This window comes from Zophobas morio, unplaced genomic scaffold (genome assembly GCF_036711695.1).
Source record: "Zophobas morio isolate AGI-343-1 ecotype UQ-CSIRO unplaced genomic scaffold, CSIRO_AGI_Zmor_V1 ptg000031l, whole genome shotgun sequence".
NCBI classification, from domain to species: domain Eukaryota; kingdom Metazoa; phylum Arthropoda; class Insecta; order Coleoptera; family Tenebrionidae; genus Zophobas; species Zophobas morio.
In genome coordinates, this window is record NW_026972136.1 from 2,381,776 (window position 1) to 2,409,253 (window position 27,478).

The 27,478-nt window shown below is 36.4% G+C and overlaps 1 protein-coding gene across 1 annotated transcript in view; it reads left to right on the forward strand.

Moving 5' to 3' along the window:
- Positions 1–2,164: 2,164 nt before the first annotated feature.
- The window catches only part of LOC135139582 (uncharacterized), a 31,883-nt gene continuing 6,569 nt past the window's right edge, over positions 2,165–27,478 (forward strand). The window contains exon 1 of the mRNA XM_064069881.1: positions 2,165–5,484. Coding sequence (XP_063925951.1) covers positions 2,339–5,484 — 3,146 coding nt within the window. The 5' untranslated portion in view covers positions 2,165–2,338. The remainder of the gene's footprint in view (positions 5,485–27,478) is intronic.

Here is a 27,478-nt window from a genome sequence, read left to right on the forward strand (position 1 = left end):
GACCTACTCTAGAAAAAAGGAGAACATCATTTTTCCCTATCGAATTGAAAACAGTTTAATAAATAGGACTGAAAGGATTAAAGATCTAGGTATACTCTTTGATAGTAAACTTCAGTTTATAGAGCACATTCATGAGATGGTATCCAAAAGTTTTAGAACGTAGGGATTTATCTACAGAAATTGCCGAGATTTTACTTATACACGAACATTGTGTTCTATATTCTTTTCTCTGGTGCGATCACAACTTGAATACGGAGCTTTAATTTGGTTTCCAATGTATCAGATTCACATTCAACATATTGAACACGTCCAACGTGTTTTTTTTTAATTTCTATGTTTTCTACTTGATGGTACTTACCCAGCAAGAGGCTACGACCATTCTGCTTTACTCTCAAGATTTGACTTTTTACCTCTCCACTTAAGGAGAATTATAATAATAATAAAATTTTTAATACATCTTATAAATAATAAAATAGACTGTCCGTTACTTTTAGAACAACTCAATTTTTTAATTCCAAGGATTAATACTAGACAAATTAACATATTCTATTTTGAATCAAGCAGAACCAACGTATTAGTAAGATCGCCTATTGCATTAATGTGCGAATTATTCAATGATGTTGCCGCCTATTGTGACATTTGTAGTGACTGTATTAAGTTCATTACTAATTGTATTAAAAACCATTTCTGTTAAATAGGTTTATTTTTAGTTTTTTATTTTTGTTTTCTCTTTTTTAGGGTTTTTTGGTTTGTAATCAATATTATAATTATTTTGTTACCTTTATGTATTCACTCTCACTCTATTAATCAATTATTTGTAAATATTTCCTGTAACTGGGTGTAAATACCGTAGGAAATAAAGATTTATTATTATTATTATTATTATTATTATTATTATTATTATAAGCCGTCTTTGTGGAGGTCTACATTTGGCGTACCGTGGAACCTGCCCTTTAGATGCAAATAAGTATGTTTTTTTTGTGCATAGGACTGTAGAGATTTATTTAAGCAGGACCAATACTCAAATATTAAAATGAAACATAGAGGTTTTTATTTGAAAGTAAAATAAATAAATAGACACCTGTGGACTATTTTTTGTTAGTTCGTTTCGCCCCATATGACGTAACTTTTTGTCATAAGATGTAAGGAAGTGCATAAACTAAGAAACACAAACTTGCATCACTTGTGGAACTATAAATAGTTATACCACTCAATAAACGTATTCTTTTTGTGTTGGTTAATCGCACTGTTTGTAGCAATAAAGCTGTTGTTTGTGCTTATTACCGTAACATAATGTTCTGAAGAAATACGAATACTCAAAAGACGAATTATTTATACCTCATTTACATTTTATTGTTTACGAGCGTGCACGCTGAAAAAATGCCCAGACAAATCAACTTTCAGGAAGTCTGTAGTGTTTGAACTGAAAATTTAAACACTCGTCATGTCGCTAATTAAAGACGCCCGAAAATGATTATAGTTCTTGGTAAGTAGTTGATGATGGTTCTGACACGTGCAACATTCTTTCTGATGTCGAAATCAGTTGCGAACGTCGTTCTTCATTACTCGAATGCATTTTAAACAGTCGCTTTAGTAATAAAAAGCGAAAAAACACTGCATTGTTTACGGTATTCGGTGCAACAAAGCGTCTACACAGTCGTGATCAATAGCCGACAATGCGATAAATTTTTGATTGCTTTTTTAGCGCTGAAATAATCGTTGTCTTCATAAAAATATCGGCCGTTAGACGGAATCCCGCAACATTTTATTGCGTTTCCTTCCACAAAAGAAACCGTAATCGTCGCTTGCATTTTTGCCGTTCGGTGCAACCGTATCCCAGAGCTCGTCTTCGGAATGCAGTTAAAAGACTCGTGAATAGCCTCACTCATTCTAGTTACACCCCCTCAAGTGTTCGTCCAACCGCGATGTAGCAGTCAAGGTTACAATTTCTCGTCGGTGGTAACGTTCACCGCCGCCAGAGGCTGCCCAGTCTGGGTGTTGGATATACATCGCGCATTCGAGCGCGCCGAAGGCGCGGTTATCTGCGTTCGCCCCGCCCCCGGGCCAACAAACTCTAAGCAAATTTCTAAGCCCCTAACTCAGTTGACGTCACACTCCGGCACCGAGTGTGTTCGTGCCGGCGCTCGTTCGTCCTCGCCCGCATTCTCATAGTGCAGCAAGAACACTCGGTGTTTAGTTGGAGCGTGAGCCCAAGTGAGTAGTGTACGCGTCCGTGTGGTTTTTTGCGCGCAGTAGTGCCAGAATCGGTGTGATGTTGTGCGTGCGGGCCGGCGCGGCCATGGGGGCGCCCCGGTGATCCGCCCCCGCAGAGGGTGCCATGAGCGGCGGCGCTCTGCCCCCCGTCCCGGCCCTCATCCCCATCGCGCTGCTCAAGGGCCCCCAGCGCCCCCACGAGGTTATGGGCGAGCAGCGCCCGCGGCGGCCGGGGCGGCAAGCTTGCGAGGCGATCGATAGCGCGCAGTCACGTGGGCCCAGCGCCGCCCCACAGCCGCCGCCGCAGTCCCGGAAGGCTCGGTCCGAGCGCCACCGCAAGTCAGACCGCCGACGCAAGCGAGCCCGGTCGCGCAGCAAGCACAGCCCCAGGTCGCCGCCGCCGTCGCCGCCGCCGCGAGTGAACCCCATCTTCGTGTGGGTGCGCCAGGAAGACACGCGCATCGTGGACGTGAAATGCGAGGACTACGACAAGCGGAACCGCATCCTCCTGACGAAGACGGCGCAGGGTTGGCGCGCCATCCCGCGCACGGAGACGCTGCCGCTGCGGGAGGCGGCGGATAGCCGCCGCCACCACCGCCGCCGCAAGAGCAAGGTGCGGCAGCGCTCGGCCGCCGTGCAGGTGGACGTGGACGGACACCGGCCGCCGACGCCGACGTGGGCGACGCCGGTCAACGTCGAGTCGTTGCTGCCGTCCCACAAGATCCACGTCCCGCAGAAGTGCCCGAGCCCGGTCACTGAACACAACGTAAACAGTGTCGTGGACGGGAGTGCGCAGACTCTGCCGGAAAAGTGCAGTGCTGCGAAAATATGTGACGTCAGCCCCTTGGATAACCTCCTCGCGGTCGCCGAGTTCGAGTTCAACCAGCACATGCAGTCGGGGGAGTGGGACAAGGCGCAGGATGGGGACCACGAGACCGACGACGAGAAGGCCTTCATCAACAACATGGAGCAGCTGAGCAGCTTGATCGAGTCGTGTTCGAAAGAGGAAAGCGACGACCCGAGGCGCAAGCAGCAGGCGAAGAGCGAAGACTGCGATTACACGGAAGACGACGACAATAACCTGGCCATGGACGACATCCTCACGAGGCTGGAGCAGTCGCTGCGCAGCCCGGAGTGCCCCGAAATCGCGCAGGTGCTCAACTACGAGACCAAGCTCGACGAAGACATCAAGTGCTTCCCGAGCGACATCAATGACATCAACGACATCAACGACAACAACTACAAGTCCGTACCTGACGACGAGATCGAGAAGTTCTTCGAGGAGGCGAAAAGCGCTTCCGACGCCGAGGCCAACCCCAAGCCGGAGTCATCCACCCCCGGCGAGGACGAGCCCACCGATCTGTCGCTGAAGCCGAAATTCGACGACGACAACCAGCCGACCGATTTGACCGTCCCGAAGAGCGCCTCCTCGCCGGCGAGATCGGCGACGCCCCGGCCGCCCTCTCAGAACTCCGAGGCCATCCAGTCGCCCCAACCGAGCGGGATCCCGGCGGTTCCCCCTTCGCCCGACATAGTCTCCACCAGTGCCAACTGCAAGAACAAATCAGTATTCCTCGAGTCCCTACTAAGCACGGCCTCGCAGAAAATCGCGCTCAACTCGGAGGTGACCATCATCAAACAGAAGGAGCCGCTCGACCTAGGGAAGTGTCGAAAGTCGGCCAGCCCTACGGTGACGTGCTCCGAAGAAGTGAAGAACGCCTCCGAGCCGGAGCCACCGAGCAAAAAGTTCAAGCCCGACGACATCACGCTGAAGAACCTGCTGGATATCGAGCTGGCGAAAGCCGAGAGCAGCAAAACCCAGGCGAAGGCGACCGCCCCCGAAACCCCCAGATTACTCGAGCTGCTAAAGACTGATTCGGGGCCCGATCCCCTCGCGCAGTTAAGGCAAATTCTCTCCGATACGAATCTAAATGTTCCTGATCCCATGCTCGTACCGAAGGAGAGATTGAGCCAGATTATCTCGCAGCCGGGCCGCGAGATCCCCAGGTTGTTAAAACAAAGACCGGAACTAAGATTACCGGAAGCCTTGGCCTTTCCACATCTCCTCCAAGATCCGGATATTCTCGTAATCACCCTCCAACAGCTCGAAACCATAATACTCAAACAGAACCAGTCGCTGAACCTCAAAGACATCAAAACCACTCTAGAGGGAAAGCTGGCGGAGAAGATCCCTCCGAAGCAGCCCGAGAAAACCCCGGAAACACCGAAAGAGAACCCCGGGAAGAAAAAGGGCGAGGAGGGGTCGAGTAAATCCGCGTCGCAGAAGGGCGGCTTCAACGAACTAGCGAACGATATTGACGCCGCCACCACCGCCGCCTTCAACCAGATGATCTGGCTGCCGTACCTCAACCAGCTCGAAGCCATGTCGTTCGGCAACAACGCTGACATGATGAAGATGCTGTCGAACACGCTGCCGATGTACCCCGGGCAGGTCCCGGAGCTGAACCACCTCATGGGGGGCGGGCGGTTCCCGCCCCCGGTGAACTTCCCGGTGCAGCAGCCCCCGATGAACTACAACGCCCTCGAGATGTCCATGTGGCAGGAAGCCATGCTGCAAGCCAACATGCTGCGGCCTAAGCACCCCTTCGAGGGTCTCAACCCCAAGAACACGTTCAGAGACTACCTGGACAAGCTGAACTTCGCTGCATCAGCGAAACCTTCCGGCTTAAACAACCACAAGATGCCCCCGGCGATGGTGAACAAGCCCAACCACCCCAGCAACTACTACCCCTCAGGAACCAACGGCCACGGCTCGTTCCAGAACTCCTTCTTGAACCTGCCGAACTCGTACCAGGGCGGCAAGCAGATGATGCCGCCGTTCAGCCCGCTGTACAACCAGAAGAACCTCCTCCAGAAGACGCCGTCGCACCCGTATTTACCGAAACAGAAGTTCGACCCCAAGGCCGGCTACCCCTTTTACCACCAGAGGGAGGAGAAGCGGCACGAGCACAAACAGAAGGCGGCGTGCAAGTCGTTCGCCGGCGCCTCGCACCACAAGGCCGCCTCCAGCGAGCCAAAGGAGAAGGCGGCGACGAACGCAGACTTTTCCAAGCACCACACGCAGCCGATTGATCTTTCTGGTTCAACGGCACCGGCAGCCAAGCTGAAGGTTAAACAACACCTCATCGATCCGGTGAACGCGTCCAAGTTATTAAAGCACGATGACGTTCCCGAAGTCGGCAGCACGACCGCCAGCGTCGAGGAAATGCAAGACGCACACAAGCATCTCTGGCATCCGCTGTTCGGAAAGTAAGTGCTCTTGATTGGCTGGCTTAAAACCCGGAAAAGTCCGGGAGCTAAAATTATGAAAGTTCGAAAAATCTTCGGGTTTCTTGTTCCAAATAAAGACCAACGACTCGTAAATACCGGATGTCCTAGAATATTTTTCGAACAGAAATATTTCGTTATCTTGAAAGTCGGCATGGCGGTATTTAATTTTTTATGTTTTTTAAAATTTATCTGCGACCATTTTTTTCCCGTTTTTTGTATAGTTGAATATGCCAGATAATGAAACCTTTTACACCTTCATTCTTGAACATTTCAATTTAGCTACTTTAATGTAAAATTTTCCCTAATCAGAAACAGTACAGTAAATTAAACGGCGCCGTTCTTGTTTTATTTTTATGGTCAGAATTATATATTTATAAAGTATGCTATTATAAATGGAACTTTATGACACAGTATAAATATTTAAGTGTGGAGTTATCTAAGTCAAATATTGACCTTGTTTTTTTGAACAAAGCTACTAAAAAAGTATTCACAGTTAAAAATACGTTTATAATTTTAAATTCCCGGTTTATATAGATAGTTAAATTTGATTAATATACCGGGTGTCCCAGATTTTTTAAGGAAAATATGTATATCTTTGGTACATATATGAGCCCGAATTGATTTAAAAATGAGTTGGGAAATTGTATGCAATATCTTAGACTATTAACAGCTACCTCACAAGCAGTTAATCTAAGCCTAGAGGAGGCCATGAATGAATTATTCATTTAGCATGCTTGGTATGATTCCAAATGTATGTGTTGCGTAAGATTAACAACTTAATCTAACAACTGATGTCATTTCCGAAATTAACTGTCAGAGTAATAGTGACATGTAATTTCTATAACCATAGTTAATTTATTGCATGGCTGCCCATGAACCCATATTTAATTAACTAAACGCGAAAACTAACAACAATAACTACACTATTATTTCTGACATCTCTAAATTTGAAAATCTCAGAGAATTTTGATTTTTCTTAAGAATACGTTGAGCTAAAATTTTGAAAATATTTTTTTACGTATTGCGTTCTTTCACAAAATATGAAAATATATGGGGTGTTTCATTTAAAAAACTTTGGCACAACAACAATAACTTGAATAAAATATCTATTAAATGTCTAGAACGGAAAGTAGTACTTTATCGCTTGAGGAAGTGTTTTACAAGCGCTCAAGGTGCACACATGATTTTTTCTATGACTATAGAATTACATGAACAATTCACTGACGGTGACTGCCCTGATGGTGGGAGCGTTTTGGCGAAACGGGTTGACTTCGTGGCAGCTGTTTGGTTTAAAAATTCAGCCAACACCTCGCCCCATTTTGCGCTTTTTGCATCGCATTGATTCGTTTGGCTCTCTTTTTCCGCCTCCGAGCATTTCCCGTTTACTCTATTTTTCATGCATCGCCTGCTCGACAATCCTGCGGTGGGTGTTCGTGGGCATTTTTCCCTGACGGGCAAAAAAGGAAACCCAATTACCGCCCGTTAATTGATCGCGTTAATTATGGTTTTGCATTCATTGAGCACGTTTTATTAAGTTTAGATCTATACTCGGTTTCTTCGGTCGCTATAAATCCAACGGCGAAATGTGTTATGGTCTGAGTATGTGTCGTAATATTCCAGGTATTTAAAGTGTGTTTATGTTGAAAATGCATCGTAATCATATTAATAGCTTTCGTGCTTATCACGATTATTACATTATTCAAATTTATGTGGTAAATACACTCACCATTACAAATTTGCATTTCTATTGTGATTTTATCGCGAAAAGTAAAACAAAACGTGAAGAGTGTTGAAATGGAAGGTTTCGACGATTAAATACAATTGCATGCTGGAAATGGGTTTATGTTAAACGCTCTTCACTTTGAAGTTCTTCTAAGCTGACGGGAGAATTATTGGGTTCGTGGCGTGCTTTCGCACACAAACAGTAGCGCGAATTAGCGGTTTTTTGCTCGGAAGAGGATTTTTGGGGTTTTATTATATTCATTTTATTATTTTACATAATCTTCGTTAAAATTGTATACAACTTTCATGCATTTGCCTGCACCCAAAATGAAAAAGCGTTTGCCCTAGAATCGGCTCTTATAATTATGTGTACACCGAAAATAGCGTTGTGTTGGTAAACACGATCGTTCACCTTCAGGCTCGGATTATTGTTATTCCACATAATTATTGTTATTACTACCAGTTGGAACAAGGAGCTGCCGTAAACTAAAGTTGTGACGCTAACAAGCAAAAAGTTCGCAGAAGCCCATAACGACAGATGAAATAATGGAAATGAATTTTGTAATTGAAGTGGTGGAATAGTTGAAGGAATAAAAGAAACGCCACGCTTGGTGTCTTTAACTTAATTGACTATTTCCTCAGAGTGATTGCTAATTTACTGAGTTCTTGGGCCCAGAAATGTACGATATCGATTAAAGTCATAAAGTGTGGATAAATGAATGGATTTTTAAATGAAAACGGGGACCAACTACTGCAATAAAAGTCATTTGTTTCGGCGGAATTCATTTAGAGATTAAATTTGTTGGCTGCTTCTGTTTAATTTTAATCAGATTTATGGGCACTCGTTGATTAATTTTACGATAATTAAGATATCAAGAAAATTTCGGTAATGAGCTGAGTTTGAAGGTGACTTTGGCGACCTTTGGGCTGGATTTTTATGCACTTTTACGTAGATTTGCAGTGAAAAATTGAATGCATGTATTATTAATGAAGTATCGCCACACCTGCCGCAATGACGCGATTTCGCTCAAAAACTGGAATATTTTTAAAAATTAATAGCGAAACGCTAGAAATGTCGAATACGCGACTTGTAAGTAATTGCTTTCATAAATAATGTATTAATTCGCCTTAATGCGTATTGAATTATGGCATTCGTACTCGGAACACCGGCCATTTTACAACATAATGAGCATCTCGCGTTACGTTTACTGTTAAAATTACAAGAACGCAGAGTTTTTTTTACGTAAATAAATCATTAGGTGTAATTTAGGAATTGAATTTCTATTGGGTCATCCGACTGCACAAATCGACCGAGTTGCTCTAATTTTTACTACTATTTTATTTAGTTACACAGTGTTTTTAGTGCTGTTTCACAATATTTGGACACACTGTATAATGATTCCATGTTACTGATAAAAATATTAAATTCAAAAACATATCAACTTCAAAGCTGTCTTTTGTGTGTATTGAACTTTAAAATTTTCACCTTGGTGTTTATTTTTTATTCTTCGACTTAATGTTACAAGTTTTTAAAAAGGATGAGCCTTGGAATATTACATAAATGAATAAATAATAACGCTTTCATTTATTGTTTGACACTAACCAAAAACACTTAAAAATGGTCCAAGTCTATTTAGACAGAACCTATTGCTGTGTAATATCGGGTGATTTTTCAAATTTCTGCTCTAGTTAGGCATGCCGGTTACGCCAGCCAACTAGAACAGGCATTTAAAAAGTCACACGGTTAATAATAACACTGTTTTCCACCATTTTTTGATTTGATCAATAAAATAAATTGCCTCATGTATGAACTGTTTTGGGTCACCGTGTAGATAGCTAGACAAAAAAGAAGCTATGCATATGTTTCAAGTGAGTTTTCCATAACGAAATGTTGTTATGACATCATTTATATTTTATTCGTCTCAAAAACAGATCAGGGCCCTATTCCACCAACATTTCTGAAAACTTTGCACTTTGCGCTTTTCACTTTTCAGAAATTGAAAAGTGCAAAGTGTTTTTGTTCCACCAAGACTTGAAAAGTACTTTGCGGAAAGTCGTTCAAAATTTAAAATTTGCAAAGTTTATTGGTTTAAAAAATACTAAAACAGACTCTATTCAAATAAAAAAAGCTCTAGCAAATAGTCAATTCTTTGGACATTACGGATCTGAAATCGTTTTCCCTAAAGGAAGTCAAATAATAGAGAATAATGAAAAAGGTATTGAAAAAATTTAAAACGCTCTCTATTAGAATAGAAAAGTATTACTAAATTATATAAGTTATACCCAAATTACGCATTTCAGTCTATTTTTACCCCAGATCTTCAAATAACTGAAAGAAATAGGGAAACATTTTCCAAAAATTTTCTAAAAAAAATTAAGGACTCTATATTAATCAAAAAGCAGTATGATGTGAGAAATTCTTTATAGATTACAAATTTGGACTTATTTTAGTGGTAGCTCTTTAAATATAAATAAACGAGTTAATAAACAGAAAACAGTGCAAAAAATTTCCAAAAAATTATTAAAACAGACTCTATTCAAATTGAAAAATGCTATAGCAAATAGTCAATTCTTTGAACATTTGATTTGAAATCGTTTTTCCTAAGTGAAGTCAATCAATAGAAAATAATGCAAAGAAAATCACTTCAAAACTTAATTGGGAAAAATTTAAAAGGATCTTTATTCGAATGGAAAAAAAAAATACTAAAATACATGTTTTACGCAGATTACGCATCTGAAGTTGTTTTTGCTAATGTTTTCAAATAACTGAAAGAAATAGGAAAACTTTTTCCAAAATTTTCTAAAAAAAAAATAAGAGGGGCTCTATATGCATGAAAAAGTACTATTGTGCAAAAATTTTGTACATTACGAATTTATGAATTTGAAGTTATTTTTACTGCAGCTCTTTGAATAAACGGGATGATAGACGCAGAAACAATTTACAAAAAATTTCACAAACATTTTAAAACAGATTCTATTTAAAATGAAAATAGCTCTAGCAAATAGTGAATTCTCAGGGCATTTCGCAACAGAAGTCGTTTTTCTTATAGTAAGTCAAATAATGAAAAGAAAATCACTTCAAAACGGTAATGGAAAAAATGTTAAAACAGTCTCTATTTGAATGAATTTGAATTAAAAGAAATAGGAAAACATTTTCCAAAAATTTTCTTAAAATTATTCATCAATTTGAAATTATTTTTACTGTAACTCTTGTTGCGTATGTCATGTTTCCTGTAATTGGGCCTCGGTGCTGTTGGAGACATTATAGAATAAAATAAATAAATAAATAACATAAAATAAATAAAGGAGACAATAAGCAGAAACTCAGTTTCCAAAAAATTTTCAAATACGTATTAAACAGTCAAATAGTATTTGCAAGGGCTAACCTAGCTCCGATTTTGTCTAAGACATACTTCACTTGTACCTTATTTAACCTGAATGCTTCTTTAAAATCAAAGTCGTTTTCAATGGTAAAATGTACCCTTTCTTTATATATTTTTGGCCTTGGTGGTCTTTCATCTTCATTTTCACTAGATTCATCGCTTGAAAACAATATTCTTCTTATCATTTTGCAATCACTTTGACAACGCAAGGTTTATAGACCACTTTGCGTCTAAATTGCAAAATGAGTAAATTTTGCACTTTTACTTTCTAAAATTTTATAATGGTGGAACAGAAAATTAGGAAACATAACGTCAAGTTTATACTTTTCACTTTTCATTTTACTTTACCTTAATAAATTATGATGGGTGTGGTGGAACGCAAAGTACGTTTGACAAGTGTAAAGTGTAAACTGCAAAGTTGCAAAGTGAATGATGGAATAGGCCCCAGGTGTTGTAATACAAGGGCTTACATTTTCTCTTTTTTCTTAATATATAGTTTTCTTTTCACAATAAGAAACTTAAAGCATGTTTAAAATGTACATTTGTATAGGGAAATATCGATTTTGCAATTACGCTCCGCCCCTAGGTCTGACAACGAATGAAAAATTCATCACGATTGAGACAGGGCGGGTGGGCGGGGCTTACATTTTGCCTCTTTCTTCTTAGCACAAATAGCCATCTTTTCACAACAAGAAACTTAAAACATGGTTAAAATGGTACATTTTTCCAAGGAAGTTTGGATTTTGCAATTATGGGGCGGGTCCTAATTGCAAAATCGATATTTCCTTGTACACATGTTTTGTCTTTTTTTTCTTAATATATAGAGCCATTTTTTCACAACTAAAAACAAAACATATTAAAATGCTACATTTTTTTGCAAGGAAATATGGATTTTGCTATTATGGGGCGGAGGCTATAACAAAATCGTTATTTCCTTATACAAATTTTCCATTTTAAACATGTTTTAGTTTCATGTTGTGAAAAGAAGTGTACACACGTTAAAACAAAAAGGCAAGAAGTAAGCCCGCCCACCCGCCCGATTTCAATTGTGATGATTTTTTTTATTCGCCGTTAACCTAGAGGGCGAAGCTTGGCTGCAAACTACTTATTTCTTTACAAGGAATTAAAAACATGTTCTTGAGTATCGTGTTAAAGAATAATGTGTTTATTAAGAAAAAGAGGCAAAATATAAAAAAAAACACCACAACTGAGACAGGGCGGGTGGGCGCGGCTTATATTTTGCCTTTTTCTTAATATACGTCGCCGTATTTTCAGAACAAGAAACTTAAAACATATTTAAAGTGGTAAATTCTTGTAGATAAATATGGATTTTGCAATTAAGCCCCGCCTTTCGATCGGATAACGAATGAAAAATTCATCACAATTGAGAATTGAAATCGGGGCGGGTATGGGTGGAGCCTAATCCTTGTTCTTAATATACATAGTATTCTTTGAACAACAAGTTACTCAAAAACATGTTTTTAATTTCTCATTGTGAAATAAAGATTTAGCAGTTAAGCTTCGCCCTTTTGGCTCACGACGAATAAAAAAAATCATCCGAATTGAGGTAGGGTGGGTGGGCGGGGCTACATTTTGCCTTTCTTTTCTTAATATGTGTAGACTTATTTCGACAAGAAGAAACTTAAAACATGTCTAAAATGGTAAATTTGTATAAGGAAATATCAATTTTGCAATTACGCTCCGCCCCTCGGCCTGACAACTAATGAAAACTTCATCACGATCTAGATCGGGAGGGATAGGTGGCTTCTCTTTTGGCTTTCTTTTTTAATTAATATTTTACATTTAGTTTTCTTTATATAACACGATTACTTAAGAACATATTTCATTTGGTAATTTCTCGTACTAAAATAAGGATTTCGCAATTAAGCTCCGCCCCTCCGCTTACGACGAATAAGAAAAATTCATCAGAATTGAGACAGGGCGGGCGGGCGGGGCTTATATTTTGCCTTTTTCTTCTCTTCTTTTCACAACAAGAAATTTAAAACATGGTTAAAATGGTTTATGCAAGGAAATTTGGGTTTTGCAATTATGGGGCGGAGCCTAATTGCATTTCCTTATACAGATTTTCTATTTTAAACATGTTTTAAATTTTATGTTGTGAAAAGAAGTCTATAGGTACACATTAAAACAAAAAGGCAAAAAGTAAGCCCGCCCACCCGCCCTGTCTCAATTGTGATGATTTTTTTTATTCGCCGTTAACCAAGAGGGCGAAGCTTGACTGCAAACTACTTATTTCTTTACAAGGAATTAAAAAAAAGAGGCAAAATATAAAAAAAATCACCACAATTGAGATTGGGCGGGTGGGCGGGGCTTATATTTAGCTTTTTTTCTTAATATACGTAGCCGACTTTTCACAAACAAGAAACTTAAAACATGTTTAACATGGTAAATTCTTGTAGACAAATAGGGATTTTGTAATTAAGCCCCGCCCTTCGATCGGATTACGAATGAAAAATTCAACACAATCGAGAATTGAGATCGGGGCGGGTATGGGAGGAGCCTAATCTTTGGCTTTATTTTTTTCTTAATATACATAGGTAGTATTCTTTGAACAACACGATACTCAAAAACATATTTTTAATTTCTCATTGAGCAATAAAGGTTTAGCAGTTAAGCTCCGCCCCTCGGCTTACGACGAATAAAAAAAATCATCAGAATTGAGATAGGGTGGGTGGGCGGGGCTTATGTTTGGCTTTTTTTTCTTAATATATAAAGCCATTTTTTCACAACTAAAAACAAAACATATTAAAATGCTACATTTTTTTATAAGGAAATATGGATTTTGCTATTATGGGGCGAAGGCTATAACAAAATCGTTATTTCCTTATACAAATTTTCCATTTTAAACATGTTTTAAGTTACATGTTATGAAAAGAAGTGTATACCTACACATTAAAACAAAAAGGCAAAAAGTAAGCCCGCCCACCCGCCCTGTCTAAATTGTGATGATTTTTTTTATTCGGCGTTAACCAAGAGGGCAAAGCTTGACTGCAAACTACTTATTTCTTTACAAGGAATTAAAAACATGTTTTTGAGTATCGTGTTAAAGAGTAATGTGTATATTAAGAAAAAGAGGCAAAATATAAAAAAAATCGCTACAACTGAGACAGGGCGGGTGGGTGGGGCTTATATTTTGCCTTTTTTCTTAATATAGGTAGCCGTCTTTTCAGAACAAGAAACTTAAAACATGTTTAAAGTGGTAAATTCTTCTAGAGAAATATGGATTTTGCAATTAAGCCCCGACCTTCGATCTGACAAGGAATGAAAAATTCATCACAATTGAGAATTGAAATCGGGGCGGGAGCCTAATCCTCTTGTTCTTAATATACATAGTATTCTTTGAACAACAAGATACTCAGAAACATGTTTTTAATTTCTCATTGAGAAATAAAGATTTAGCAGTTAAGCTCCGCTCTCTTGGCTCAAGACGAATAAAAAATCATCAGAATTGAGATAGGGTGGGCGGGAGGGGCTACAGTTTGCCTTTCTTTTCTTAATATGTGTAGACTTATTTCGACAAAAAGAAACTCAAAACATGTCTAAAATGGTAAATTTGTATAGGGAAATATCAATTTTGCAATTACGCTCCGCCTCTCGGCCTGACAACGAATGAAAAATTCATCACGACTGAGATCGAGACGGATGGGTGGGGCTTCTCTTTTGGTTGTCTTTTTTAATTAATACATTTAGTTTTCTGCATATAACACGATTACTTAAAAACATATGTATTCATTTGCTCATTTCTCGTAGAAAAATAAGAATTTTACAATTAAGCTCCGCCCCTCGGCTTATGATGAATAAAAAATCGGAATTGAGATAGGGCGGGTGGGCGGGCTTATATTTTGCTTTTTTGTTTTAATATACATTGCAATTTTTTCAGAACAAGAAACTTAAAACATATTTCTTCATACAAATTTTCCATTTTAAACATGTCTTAAATTTCATGTTGTGAAAAGAAGTCTGCAAATATTAAAACAAAAAGGCAAAATGTAAACCCGCCCACCCACCCGATCTCTATTGTGATGATTTTCTTTTATTCGCTGTGAACAAAGGGGGCGAGGTTTAACTGCAAAATACTTATTTTTTACAATAATTTAAAAACATGTTTATAATGATCGTGTTGTTCAAAGAATAGTATGTATATTAAGAAAAAAGTATAAACCCCGCCCACCCACCCCACCTCAACTGTGATGTTTTTTTTATTTTTAAAACTTAAAACACGTTTAAAATGGTAAATTTTTGTAAGGAAATACGGATTTTGCAATTAGGCTCCGCCCTTAGATCTGTCAACGAATGAAATCTTCATTACTATTTAGATGAGGGCAGGAATGGGTGGAGCTTAATCTTAAGCTTTAATTTTTCTCGATACTAAAAACCATGTCTTACATAATAATTTCTTATAGAGAAATCATAGGGATTTTGGAATTAAATTCCGCTCTTTTGGCTTTCGACGACTAAAAAAAATTACCACAATTGTTCTTTTCAGAACAAGAAACTTAAAAGATGTTTAGAATGGTAAATTCTTGTAGATAAATATAAATTTTGCGCCCCGCCCTTCAATCTATCAACGAATGAAAAATTCGTCACAATTGAGAATTGAGATCGGGGCGGGTATGGGTGGGGCCTAATCTTTGGCCTTAATTTTTTCTTAATATACATAGTATTCTTTGAACGACACGATACTCAAAAACATGTTTTTAATTTCTGGTAGAGACATAAGGTTTTTGTAGTTAAACTCCGCCCTCTTGGCTCACGACAAAAAAAAAAATCATCACAATTGCGATAGGGCGGGTGGGCGGGGTTACATTTTGCCCTTGTTTTCTTAATATATGTAGACATATTTCGACAACAAATTAAAACATGTCGAAAATGGTAAATTTTTGTAGTAATTAACTTAAATCCTCCACTTTTCTTTATGGAGTTTATAAATGACAATTTTCAGCTCTAAAAGCAACATCAGAGGGAAATAATAAAAAAATATAACAATAATAAAGAAGTTAAAGGTGGATTCATAAACCACAAGTACAGGAATATATTATTTCTTAGAATTTGGAGTATATTAATTGACCAATGTCATGACCGTCGTCATCAAGTTGTTAAAAAACACACAGGTTTTTAGTTTCATTATGAATGTGATACATTTTGAAATCGAATCACTCGTGATACATTTATAAATAACAAATATGATAAGTAAATAAAACACTGTAATTAAAAGATAAATCAAAGATCAAGAAAAGAAATGACCATCAAATTCAAATGAAATACCCGATTTGAAAGTAGTTGAGTCTAAACTAAATAATATTTCGCTGAGACAAGATAATTAACCTAATCTGTATGATTTATTTCGTCTGAATGTTGAAATTCCTAATTTTTCAAATAAGTAATTCAAATATGAAACAGTTTAATATAAAAAAAAACAAGGATTTTCTAATAGGTATCTTTTCTAATTGTTTGTGACTAGTAATTTTGAACCTGTTTCGTAAATATTTAATTAAGATTAGGTTAATTTACATCATAAAATTAAAGATTTATGCGATTATGTTATTAGTGGCAGATTAGGATCTTTTTTTAGATTTTTTTTAATCTTTAGCTTAGTCATTATAATTACGTTGTTTGAAATATGGACTTCAGTATTTTGATTTTGTAAGGAGGTTCCATTTTTCAAAGTACTGACCTGTGTCCTGACGATGGCAGTGATGGGAAAAGAGATTCGATAAAAAAATAGTCAAGTCAAATTCAGCTTCTTTAGAAATTATATCTTTTACGTGATATTTATAAAACAACATATAATTTATTCGTTCATGAATTTAACAATTACTCCTTACGGATCCTTCTCCATCCGAGTAAAACTTCGACTGCGTCAACCAGAATATTCGTTAATTAAAACACTTACTAACAAATAATTACATTAGCATGTTTAACCGATCGATCACAGCGTATTAACACCAACAACAATAATTCTCCAAAGCTGCCTCTAAATTCGGGCGTACCCTGAGGTCCGTATTAGGTTCCGCTTTATGTTTAATATCCATCAATGACATACCGTTCGTAACAGGAACTGAAAAATGAGATCGCCTCAGTGTAATTACCGACGCCTAGTACTCAATTAGCAACCGGTTTGAATCTCTGCTTTTTTCTAACAGCATAAAATACAGAATATTATAATTTCGTTCCACGGTGATGATGATAGGTGAGGGATGAAGATAAATCGCTTATTAGAAAGCCATCGTCAAGATTGTTTGCATGTATACACTTCATGGAAATGTTTCAATCAAGATTATGAGCAGATTTCTTCTGTGTGATTCAGTTTAAAAACATTTTTCGCTTATTAATACATATCGCTAATTACATAATTACAACAGCGTCCCTGATCGGCTTCACAGCCCACCGACACCGCTATTTACAGCTGTGCCAAACTAACCCAGCAAAATTTTTCACTCTATAAATTCCACCGTATAGTAGCACACCGACACAAGTAAACAAAATTCTCCACGCTCCTGGTTTCTTTAATTGAATTAATAGTTAAGTCATTACAAGCACTCGAATTATTGCAGTTTATCATAGTTAAGTCATCATTATAAATTTCGAAATAACGAACATTCTGTTGAAGACATTACGCTCAATCAATCACACTAATGCCATACCCATTTTTAATAAGACGCTCAAATGAATTTAATCATAGATAAAGCGACCGGATGACTCCGTGCCCTTGAGTCTATCCCACTTAATAAAATTTAATATTCTCCGGGACCAGACCGCAGCTGGTAAAATCGTTTCAAAATCGTCGAGCCGACCCTGCCCAAAGCAGTCTTTTGTTTCAAAATTGTCGCCAATTACGAGCTAAAACGTAATCCGTGCAATTCGTTCACGCACAAAAGGACGATAAATGGCCAGCGCCGGACTGCGTTTTTTCCTTTTGTGTCCGCTTTTAATTTTTCTTTGTGAATGCGGCGGAAGCTCGATATTCAGCGATGTTCGCGGGCTTTGTTGCATAAATATGCAACGTGCGAGGAAAAATTGCATTTTTCGAAAAAAGCGAGTTGTTGACGGCGTCAGCGGCAATTGACACCGCTCTCGAGTGTTTGTCGTGTTTAACAGGTTGGAAATTGGATTTTTCCGGGAATGGGTTGAGGAAAATTGGAAAGTCGCGTCTCGAGCAGACAGCGGAGCGTTTTTGTACGAGTCGTGAAAAAATTGTTTGCTCCAGTTGGTTAAGTTGGTTGGGCAAAAAATTGGTCGAAAGTTATTTAGATCGGCGTGTTTCCGAGTTCCGGAACGTAGTAAAAACGTACTGAATAAAATAGTGGCTTAAGTTGGAAGCATGATTTCGGTGGAAAGTCCCTAAACAAATTTGAACGGGATTTATTTAGCAAAACTTTGTTTTTATGATGTCGAAAGTTTTCTTGGATTATTTGGAAAGATTTCACAAACATTTTTCAAATTCGTCGACTACGAAAAATTCTCTATAAGGTTATTCGAAAAATATATATTTTCCCGATTTTAGCAATAATTGAAAACCCGTGAAAATATTACTTTAGATTCGTAATATACAACAAAATCTTAGTCCTTTCTTCATTCGAATAGTGTTCATTTTAATATTTTTTGAACAATTACTCTAGATTGGAGAGAAAAGATATACAAAAAATGTCTTCAGATCAATTGTCAAGAAAACATTTCTTAGAAGGTTGTAATTTTTTGTTTAAAGGAATGATTTTATATACAGCATAATCTCGATAATCTGAGTCTTGGAATCACCACGTCGGGATCTATATCCTTGAATTTTTTCAGAATTTTTAGAAAATTATATATCCCCTAAGAAAATAGAGGGCGGGTGGGCGGGGCTAGTACCTGCTAAGACAAGATTGACTTTGGCAAATGACGTAATCTCTAAGAAAAGAGAGGGTGGGTGGGCGGGGTCAGTACCTGCTAAGATAACACTGATGTTGGCAAATGAGATATCCTCTGAGGAAAGAAAGGGTGGGTGGGTGGGGCAGCGAAAATAAATAATTCTAGCAAAATACACTAAGAGGTTCCAACACTTTCAAACTCTTTCTAAACGGGAATACCTAGAACCTAGGAATAGCTAAAACTTGCTAAGATAGGAGTGAACAATATTAAGAGTAGTCACTGGAACGAAAAAGGGGTGGGCGGGCGGGGCTGTTGCTTGCTTATAAAAGATTTTGTAGGGAAAAGTTAAACTTAGCCCCGCCCACCCACCCGTTCTTTCATTTTTTTCTTCAGAAATAAGAAATAAATGTTATTGAAACTAAAAAAAAAAAATGCAAATTTGGACAAATTTTCAACGATTTTTGAAATTTAATTAAGTATATTTTCTTGAAGATTTCGGGCCGCAGAAGTCACTTCTGGATCACCCACTGAAATATCTCAATTTTAAAAAAAATTATAAAATGCAAGATTTATAAAAAATAAGTTTAAAAACTGAACTATCGCAGTTTTTAAACTTTTCAAAAAATTCGAATTTCACACCGAATATTCCGAAAATATTGCTCTGTTACGATAAATACGCTACATTTTTTGGAATGAGCACGTCAAGATCTGTAACCCTGAATTTTTCGAGAATTTTTAGACGGCTTTTTAAAAAATAAAATTTTCTACCATGTATACGTTATACTAATTTCTACAAATTTTCGACGATTTTCGAAATTTAACTAAATACAATTTCTTCTAGATTTCGGGCCGCAGAAGTCACTCCCGGCCCTCTTTCTTCGATAATTCCAACCGTTTTTTCAATATCATCCATTGAAATATCCCAATTTTTAAAAATTTTATAAAGTCAAATTTCACACAAATTTTTCGAAAATATTGCTCCAGGACTGTAAACACGCTATATTTTTTGAATCAGCACGTCAAAATCTGTAATCCTGAATTTCTCGAGAATTTAAGACGGCTATTTAAAAAATAAAATTTTCTACTATGTATACCTTATACTAATTTCGACAAATTTTCGACGATTTTCGAAATTTAGCTAAATACAATTTCTTCTAGATTTCGGGCCGCAGAAGTCACTCCCGGCCCTATTTCTTCGATAACTCCAACCGTTTTTTCAATATCATCCATTGAAATATCCCAATTTTTAAAAATTTTTAAAAAGTCAAATTTCACACGAATTTTTCGAAAATATTGCTCCAGGACTATAAACATGCTATATTTTTTGAATCAGGACTATGTAAATTTTTCTTTTTTAAATATTTCGAAGTTCAAACGAATTTTTCGAAAATCTTGCTCTGGGACCCTAAACACTATATATGTATTTTAGAATCAGCACGTCAAGATCTAAAACCCTGAATTTTTTGAGACGGTTTAGACGGATTTTTTAAAAATAAAATTTTCCACTGTGTAAATTTTCCTTTATGCAAATTTCTACAAATTTTTGACGATTTTCGAAATTTAACTAAATACATTCTCTTGTAGATTTTGGCCGGCAGAAGTCACTTCCGGCCTCATTTCTTCGATAACTCCAACCGTTTTCCAGAATGGCCCACTGAAATATCGCAATTTTTAAACTTTTCAAAAAATTTGAATTTCACACGAATTTTTCGAAAATATTGCTCCGTGATCCTAAACAGGCTATATTTTTGGAATGAGTACGTCAAAATCTATAACCCTAAATTTTTTGAGAATTTTTAGACGGCTTTTTCAAAAATGAAATATTCCACTATGTAAATTTTTCTTTTTTAAATAATTCGAAGTTCAAACGAATTTTTCGAAAATCTTGCTCTGGGACCCTAAACACTATATATTTTTAGAATCACCACGTCAAGATCTAAAACCCAGAATTTTTTGAGACTGTTTAGACGGATTTCTCAAAAATGAAATTTTCCACTACGTAAATTTTCCCTTGACACTAAACACCCTAAATTTTTGGGAATCAGAACGTCAAGATCTGTAACTCTGAATTTTTTGAGAATGTTTGCATGGCTTTTTAATAAATGAAATTTTCCAGTATGGAGATTTTCCCTTAAGAAAATTTTGACAAATTTTCGACGATTTTCAAAATTTAACTAAATACACACTTACATTTTCTTGTAGATTTTGGACCGCAGATATCACTTCAACCTCATTTTTTCGATAACTCCAACCGTTTTCCAGAATGGCCCACTGAAATATCGCAATTTTTAAACTTTTCAAAAAATTCAAATTTCACGCGAATTTTTTGAAAATATTGCTCCGTGATCCCAAACAGGCTATATTTTTAGAATGAGCACGTCAAAGTCTATTACCCTGAATTTTTTGAGAATTTTTAGACGGCTTTTTCAAAAATGAAATTTTCCGTTAGGTAATTTTCCCTTGTGCAAATTTCCACAAATTTTCGACGATTTTCGAAATTTAACTAAATACATTTTCTTCTAGATTCCGGGCCGCAAAAGTCACTTCCGGTCTCATTTTTTCGATAACCCCCAACAGTTGTTCCAGAATTGCCCTTTGAAATATCGCAATTTTTAAAAAATTCAAAAAATTCGAATTTCACCCCGAATACTCCGAAAATATTACTCTGTTACGGTAAACACGCTATATTTTTGGAATCAGCATGTCGAGATCTATATCCCTGAATTTTTTCAGAATTTTTAGACATCTTTTTCAAAAATGAGATTTTTCACTATTTTTATGCAAATTTCAACAAATTGTCGACCATTTTCGAAATTTAACTAAATAGATTTTCTTCTAGATTTCGGGCCGCAAAAGTCACTTCCGGCCTGATTTCTTCGATAATTAAGGCCGTTTTTCCAGAATGGCCCATTCAATTATCGCAGTTTTTAAACTTTTCAAAAAATTCGAATTTCACACGACTTTTTCGAAAATATTGCTCCGTGATCCTAAACAGGCTATATTTTTGGAATGAGCACGTCAGAATCTATAACCCTGAAGTTTTTGAGAATTTTTAGACGGTTTTTTCAAAAATTAAATTTTCCGTTAGGTATGTAAATTTTCCCTTGTGCAAATTTCCACAAATTTTCGACGATTTTCGAAATTTAACTAAATACATTTTCTTCTAGATTCCGGGCCGCAAAAGTCACTTCCGGTCTCATTTTTTCGATAACTCCCAACAGTTGTTCCAGAATTGCCCTTTGAAATATCGCGATTTTTAAAAATTTCAAAAAATTCGAATTTCACCCCGAATATTCCGAAAATATTACTCTGTTACGATAATCACGCTATATTTTTGAAATCAGCATGTCGAGATCTATATCCCTGAATTTTTTCAGAATTTTTAGACGAATTTTCCAAAAATGAGATTTTCCACCATTTTTATGCAAATTTCGACAAATTTTCGACGATTTTCGAGATTTAACTAAATAGATTTTCTCCTAGATTTCGGGCCGCAAAAGTCACTTCCGGAATTATTTCTTCGATAATTAAAGCGGTTTTTCCAGAATTCAATTATCGCATTTTCTAAACTTTTCAAAAAATTCAAATTTCACGCGAATGTTTTGAAAATATTGCTCCGTGATCCCAAACAGGCTATACTTTTAGAATGAGCACGTCAAAGTCTATTACCCTGAATTTTTTGAGAATTTTTAGACGGCTTTTTCAAAAATGAAATTTTCCGTTAGGTAATTTTCCCTTGTGCAAATTTCCACAAATTTTCGAGGATTTTCGAAATTTAACTAAATACATTTTCTTCTAGATTCCGGGCCGCAAAAGTCACTTCCGGTCTCATTTTTTCGATAACCCCCAACAGTTGTTCCAGAATTGCCCTTTGAAATATCGCAATTTTTAAAAAATTCAAAAAATTCGAATTTCACCCCGAATACTCCGAAAATATTACTCTGTTACGGTAAACACGCTATATTTTTGGAATCAGCATGTCGAGATCTATATCCCTGAATTTTTTCAGAATTTTTAGACATCTTTTTCAAAAATGAGATTTTCCACTATTTTTATGCAAATTTCAACAAATTTTCGACCATTTTCGAAATTTAACTAAATAGATTTTCTTGTAAATTTCGGGCCGCAAAAGTCTCTTCCGGCCTCATTTCTTCCATAATTAAAGCCGTTTTTCCACAATGGCCCATTCAATTATCGCAGTTTTTAAACTTTTCAAAAAATTCGAATTTCACACGACTTTTTCGAAAATATTGCTCCGTGATCCTAAACAGGGTATATTTTTGGAATGAGTACGCCAAAATCTATAACCCTGAATTTTTTGAGAATTTTTACACGGCTTTTTCAAAAATGAAATTTTCCGTTAGGTATGTAAATTTTCCCTTGTGCAAATTTCCACAAATTTTCGACGATTTTCGAAATTTAACTAAATACATTTTCTTCTAGATTCCGGGCCGCAAAAGTCACTTCCGGTCTCATTTTTTCGATAACCCCCAACAGTTGTTCCAGAATTGCCCTTTGAAATATCGCAATTTTTAAAAAATTCAAAAAATTCGAATTTCACCCCGAATACTCCGAAAATATTACTCTGTTACGGTAAACACGCTATATTTTTGGAATCAGCATGTCGAGATCTATATCCCTGAATTTTTTCAGAATTTTTAGACATCTTTTTCAAAAATGAGATTTTCCACTATTTTTATGCAAATTTCAACAAATTTTCGACCATTTTCGAAATTTAACTAAATAGATTTTCTTGTAAATTTCGGGCCGCAAAAGTCTCTTCCGGCCTCATTTCTTCCATAATTAAAGCCGTTTTTCCACAATGGCCCATTCAATTATCGCAGTTTTTAAACTTTTCAAAAAATTCGAATTTCACACGACTTTTTCGAAAATATTGCTCCGTGATCCTAAACAGGGTATATTTTTGGAATGAGTACGCCAAAATCTATAACCCTGAATTTTTTGAGAATTTTTACACGGCTTTTTCAAAAATGAAATTTTCCGTTAGGTATGTAAATTTTCCCTTGTGCAAATTTCCACAAATTTTCGACGATTTTCGAAATTTAACTAAATACATTTTCTTCTAGATTCCGGGCCGCAAAAGTCACTTCCGGTCTCATTTTTTCGATAACTCCCAACAGTTGTTCCATAATTGCCCTTTGAAATATCGCAATTCTTAAAGATTTCAAAAAATTCGAATTTCACCCCGAATATTCCGAAAATATTACTCTGTTGCAATAAACACGCTATATTTTTGGAATCAGCATGTCGAGATCTATATCCCTGAATTTTTAGACATCTTTTTCAAAAATGAGATTTTCCACTATTTTTATGCAAATTTCGACAAATTTTGACGATTTTCGAAATTTAACTAAATGGATTTTCTTCTAGATTTCGGGCCGCAAAAGTCACTTCCGGCATCATTTCTTCGATAATTAAATACGTTTTTCCAGAATGGCCCATTCAATTATCGCATTTTTAAACTTTTCAAAAAATTCGAATTTCAGACGAATTTTTCGAAAATATTGCTCCGTGACTCTAAACACGCTATATTTTTGGAATCAGCACGTTAAGATCTATAACCCTGAATTTTTTATCCTCAAATCCTCAAATATCCTTATTTAGAAAATCTTGAAATTTTGGACTATGTTATACAATTTTCCACAAATTTTCGACGATTTTCGAAATTTAACTAAATAGATTTTCATGTAAATTTCAGGCCGCAGAAGTCACTTCCGGTCTGACTACAAATGTGTCCATTTATTGCTTTAATAGGACCTACGTTAAGATTTTTTGAAAATTTTGGAAAATATTTTCTCATTCTTCCAGATTAATTCAAGAACCTGAGTAAAAATAGTTTAACTTTCGTAACCTATCAAAGACACTTTGTTCGCCACGTAAGACATTTTCTTTCGTTCGAAAGAGTCTCCTTTAACATTTTTTTCAAAAGGTTTTTCAATACATTTTCATATTTTTTTAAATTGTTTACAAAAATTTAGAAAATATTATTCAAATTCGTCGACTACGAAAAATTCTCTATAAGATCATTTGTTTGTGAGGTTGTAATGGAACGATTTTATATATGTATATACTTTTTTGGAGAATTTTTGGAAAACTTTAGATTTCTAATGTCCCATAAAAGCGCTACAAACTTTTCATTCTCATTTCATTGTCCAATAATAATGTATCCTTAAATGATAACCGTTAAACTAAAATAGTATTTGATTTTAAGATGTCAAAAAAAAAAATAAAAAAAAATAACAGCAGTTATTAGCTGTCATGTAAAAACCGTTCATTCTCCGTCCCGTTTTCCTTGAAATCCACAATACCCAAACCCAGCATCGACTGCTTCGTGTTCATTTCATGCCCATTTTTTTTAATTGAAATTTTAGCTCCGACCACGCCAAAGCAGTGATTTATCAAAAATTATTTACACTTTTTGCCAAATCCCCGACTTTCAATTACACGCCGGCAATTAATTTAATTAAACGTTGCAACAGCGATCTGCGCTTTCAGAATTCGCTGATATCGCGTTTAATTAAAATACAAATATAGCAAATATTTTAATAATGAGGGGGTACACCTACTCGGGGTCGCTCATGTGCTGCATTTGGCTTTGATGATTGTGATAGTAGCGGTTTCAATTAGTGAGACCAGCGATTTGATGTTTGTTGAAGTGGAAAATATTCGCATCGACAGGCCAAATAATTGACAATTTATTGGTTGTTAGCGCGGCAAGTTGCATTTCAGTGTTTTGAGGACTGTTCCGGCAACATTACCACTTGATTACCGATTGATTACTGCGGTTATCGTATGTGTAGTTTGGCCAGAGGGGGGCATCGATTTTGAGGTGAAGAGGAGGTTTGATTGATGGCAGTCTGGTAGTGGACGGTGAGGGTGCTTGAATGTTGTAGCGCGCACTGGAATCGATAAGTGCCAACAACGCTGCAAAAGATATTTCAATTTTTTATTATTTTTTTTTAATTTAAAATACCACAAGTGAACGTTTTGACGTCCAGAAGGACCAAATATTTACGATTTGAGGTTTTAAAGAAATTCGTTGTCACTGCTGAATTTTTAATTTTATTTTTCAGTTTTGACCTTAAATTTTCGAGATGAGAAAAATTAACGAAAAATCACTAGAGTATGAGAAATGTCCGAAACTACTGGACCGATTATTGTCAAATTTTATAAGTATTTTAGGAACTTCGTGTAGATGGTAAAACTATAACCAAAATTTGTTCCCGCCAACAATGCGATAACGTCACATTTTCAAATTGTGCATAGTAAATTTTATTTCGATTTCATAAAATAATATACACGTGTGGTTTAAAAATCTGCCTTTATTTGTTACCTTCCACATTCAGATTTTTTTAAATTTAATTTCCGATTAGAGCGACCCATCTGAGTAGTTTTAAAATATGATTAATAAAAGGGATTCGACCAGATGATTCCGTGATTTTTTCCGTTACTTGTGGACTTCCAGCAAAAATAAGCATACATTTGTGATCTTCAGAAAATTGTCAATCAGATAGACATATCTCCAAACCGTCGAGATTCTTTTAGAAATAAAACAGAAAGAATTTCTGGTGCTTTTTTAAAATCTTTCAGAAATGGAACAAAAGGGGTCATCCTTCAAAGATAAAACAACAGGGATTCCTGAGATTCTTTTAAAAGGTTTCGAAACTAAAACAGAAAGAGTTCCCAAGATTTTTGAAAATTTTTTCAAGTGGGATCCCCGAAATTCTTCAAATTCTTTCAAAACTAAGACACCATTGATCACTGAAATTCTTTTAAACTATATATTTCAACAATAGAACACAAGGGGTTCTTAAGATTCTTTCAAATTTTACCAAAAAGAAAACAGATGGCATTTTCGAGATACTTTTAACTCTTTCAAAAACAAATGAAGGAGATTCCGAGATACTGTCAACATTTTTGAAAACTAAAATTCTTTCAAAAATAAAACAACAAGGATTCCTGAGATTGTTTCAAAATTTTTCAAAACTAAACAGAAAGTTTCTGAGATTTTTGAAAGTCTTTCAGAAATATAACGACAGTGGTTCTCAAGATTATTTCAAAAATAAAACAGAAGAGCTCCTTCAGATTGTTTCCAATTTTTTCAAAAAAAAAACGCAAAGCGTCCTCGGCATTATTTCAAGAGCTTTCAAAACTAAAAACAAGGGTCATCGAGATTTTTCAGAAATACTCGTAAAAAAAGGCGGTCCTTCTTTCAAACTCTATCAAACATAAAACTGAAGAAATTTACAAGATTTTTTCAAACTCTATCAAAAATAAAACGGAAAGAAACCTAGAGATTCTTTCAAATTCTTTAAAAAATAAAAGACTCTTTTAAACCCTATGTGTCAATAATAGAACACAAGGGGTCCCTAAAATTTTTTCAAACTACCAAAAAGGAAACAGATGGGGTTCCCGAGATTCTTTTAACTTTTTTAAAAATGAAATGAAGGGGTTTCCAAGATTCTTTCAAACTCTTATCAAAAATAAACCAACAATAAAACAATAAGGTTTCCTGAGATTCTTTCAAAATTGCTCAAAATTAAAACAGAAAGAGTTCTCGAGATTTTTGAAAATGTTTCGAAGATAAAACAACAGGGATTCTCGAAAATTTTTTTCAAAATTAAAACAGTGGGGATCCTCGAGATTCTTTTAAATTCTATCAGAAAGAAAACAGAAGGACTTCTTCAGATTCTTTGCAATTTTTTCAAAAATAAAACACAAAGCCTCCTCGATATTATTTAAAGAGACTTCAAAATTAAAAACAGGGATCATCGATATTCTTTCAGAAATAATAAGGGAATCCTTGAAATTCTTTCAAACTCTATCAAAAAGAAAACGCGAGGAATTTCCAAGATGTTTCCAAACTCTATCAAAAATTAAATAGGAGGAGTCCTCGAGATTCTTTCAAATTCTTTAAAAAATACAACAATAGTGATCCCTGAGATTCTTTTAAATCCCATGTGTCATTAATAGAACAC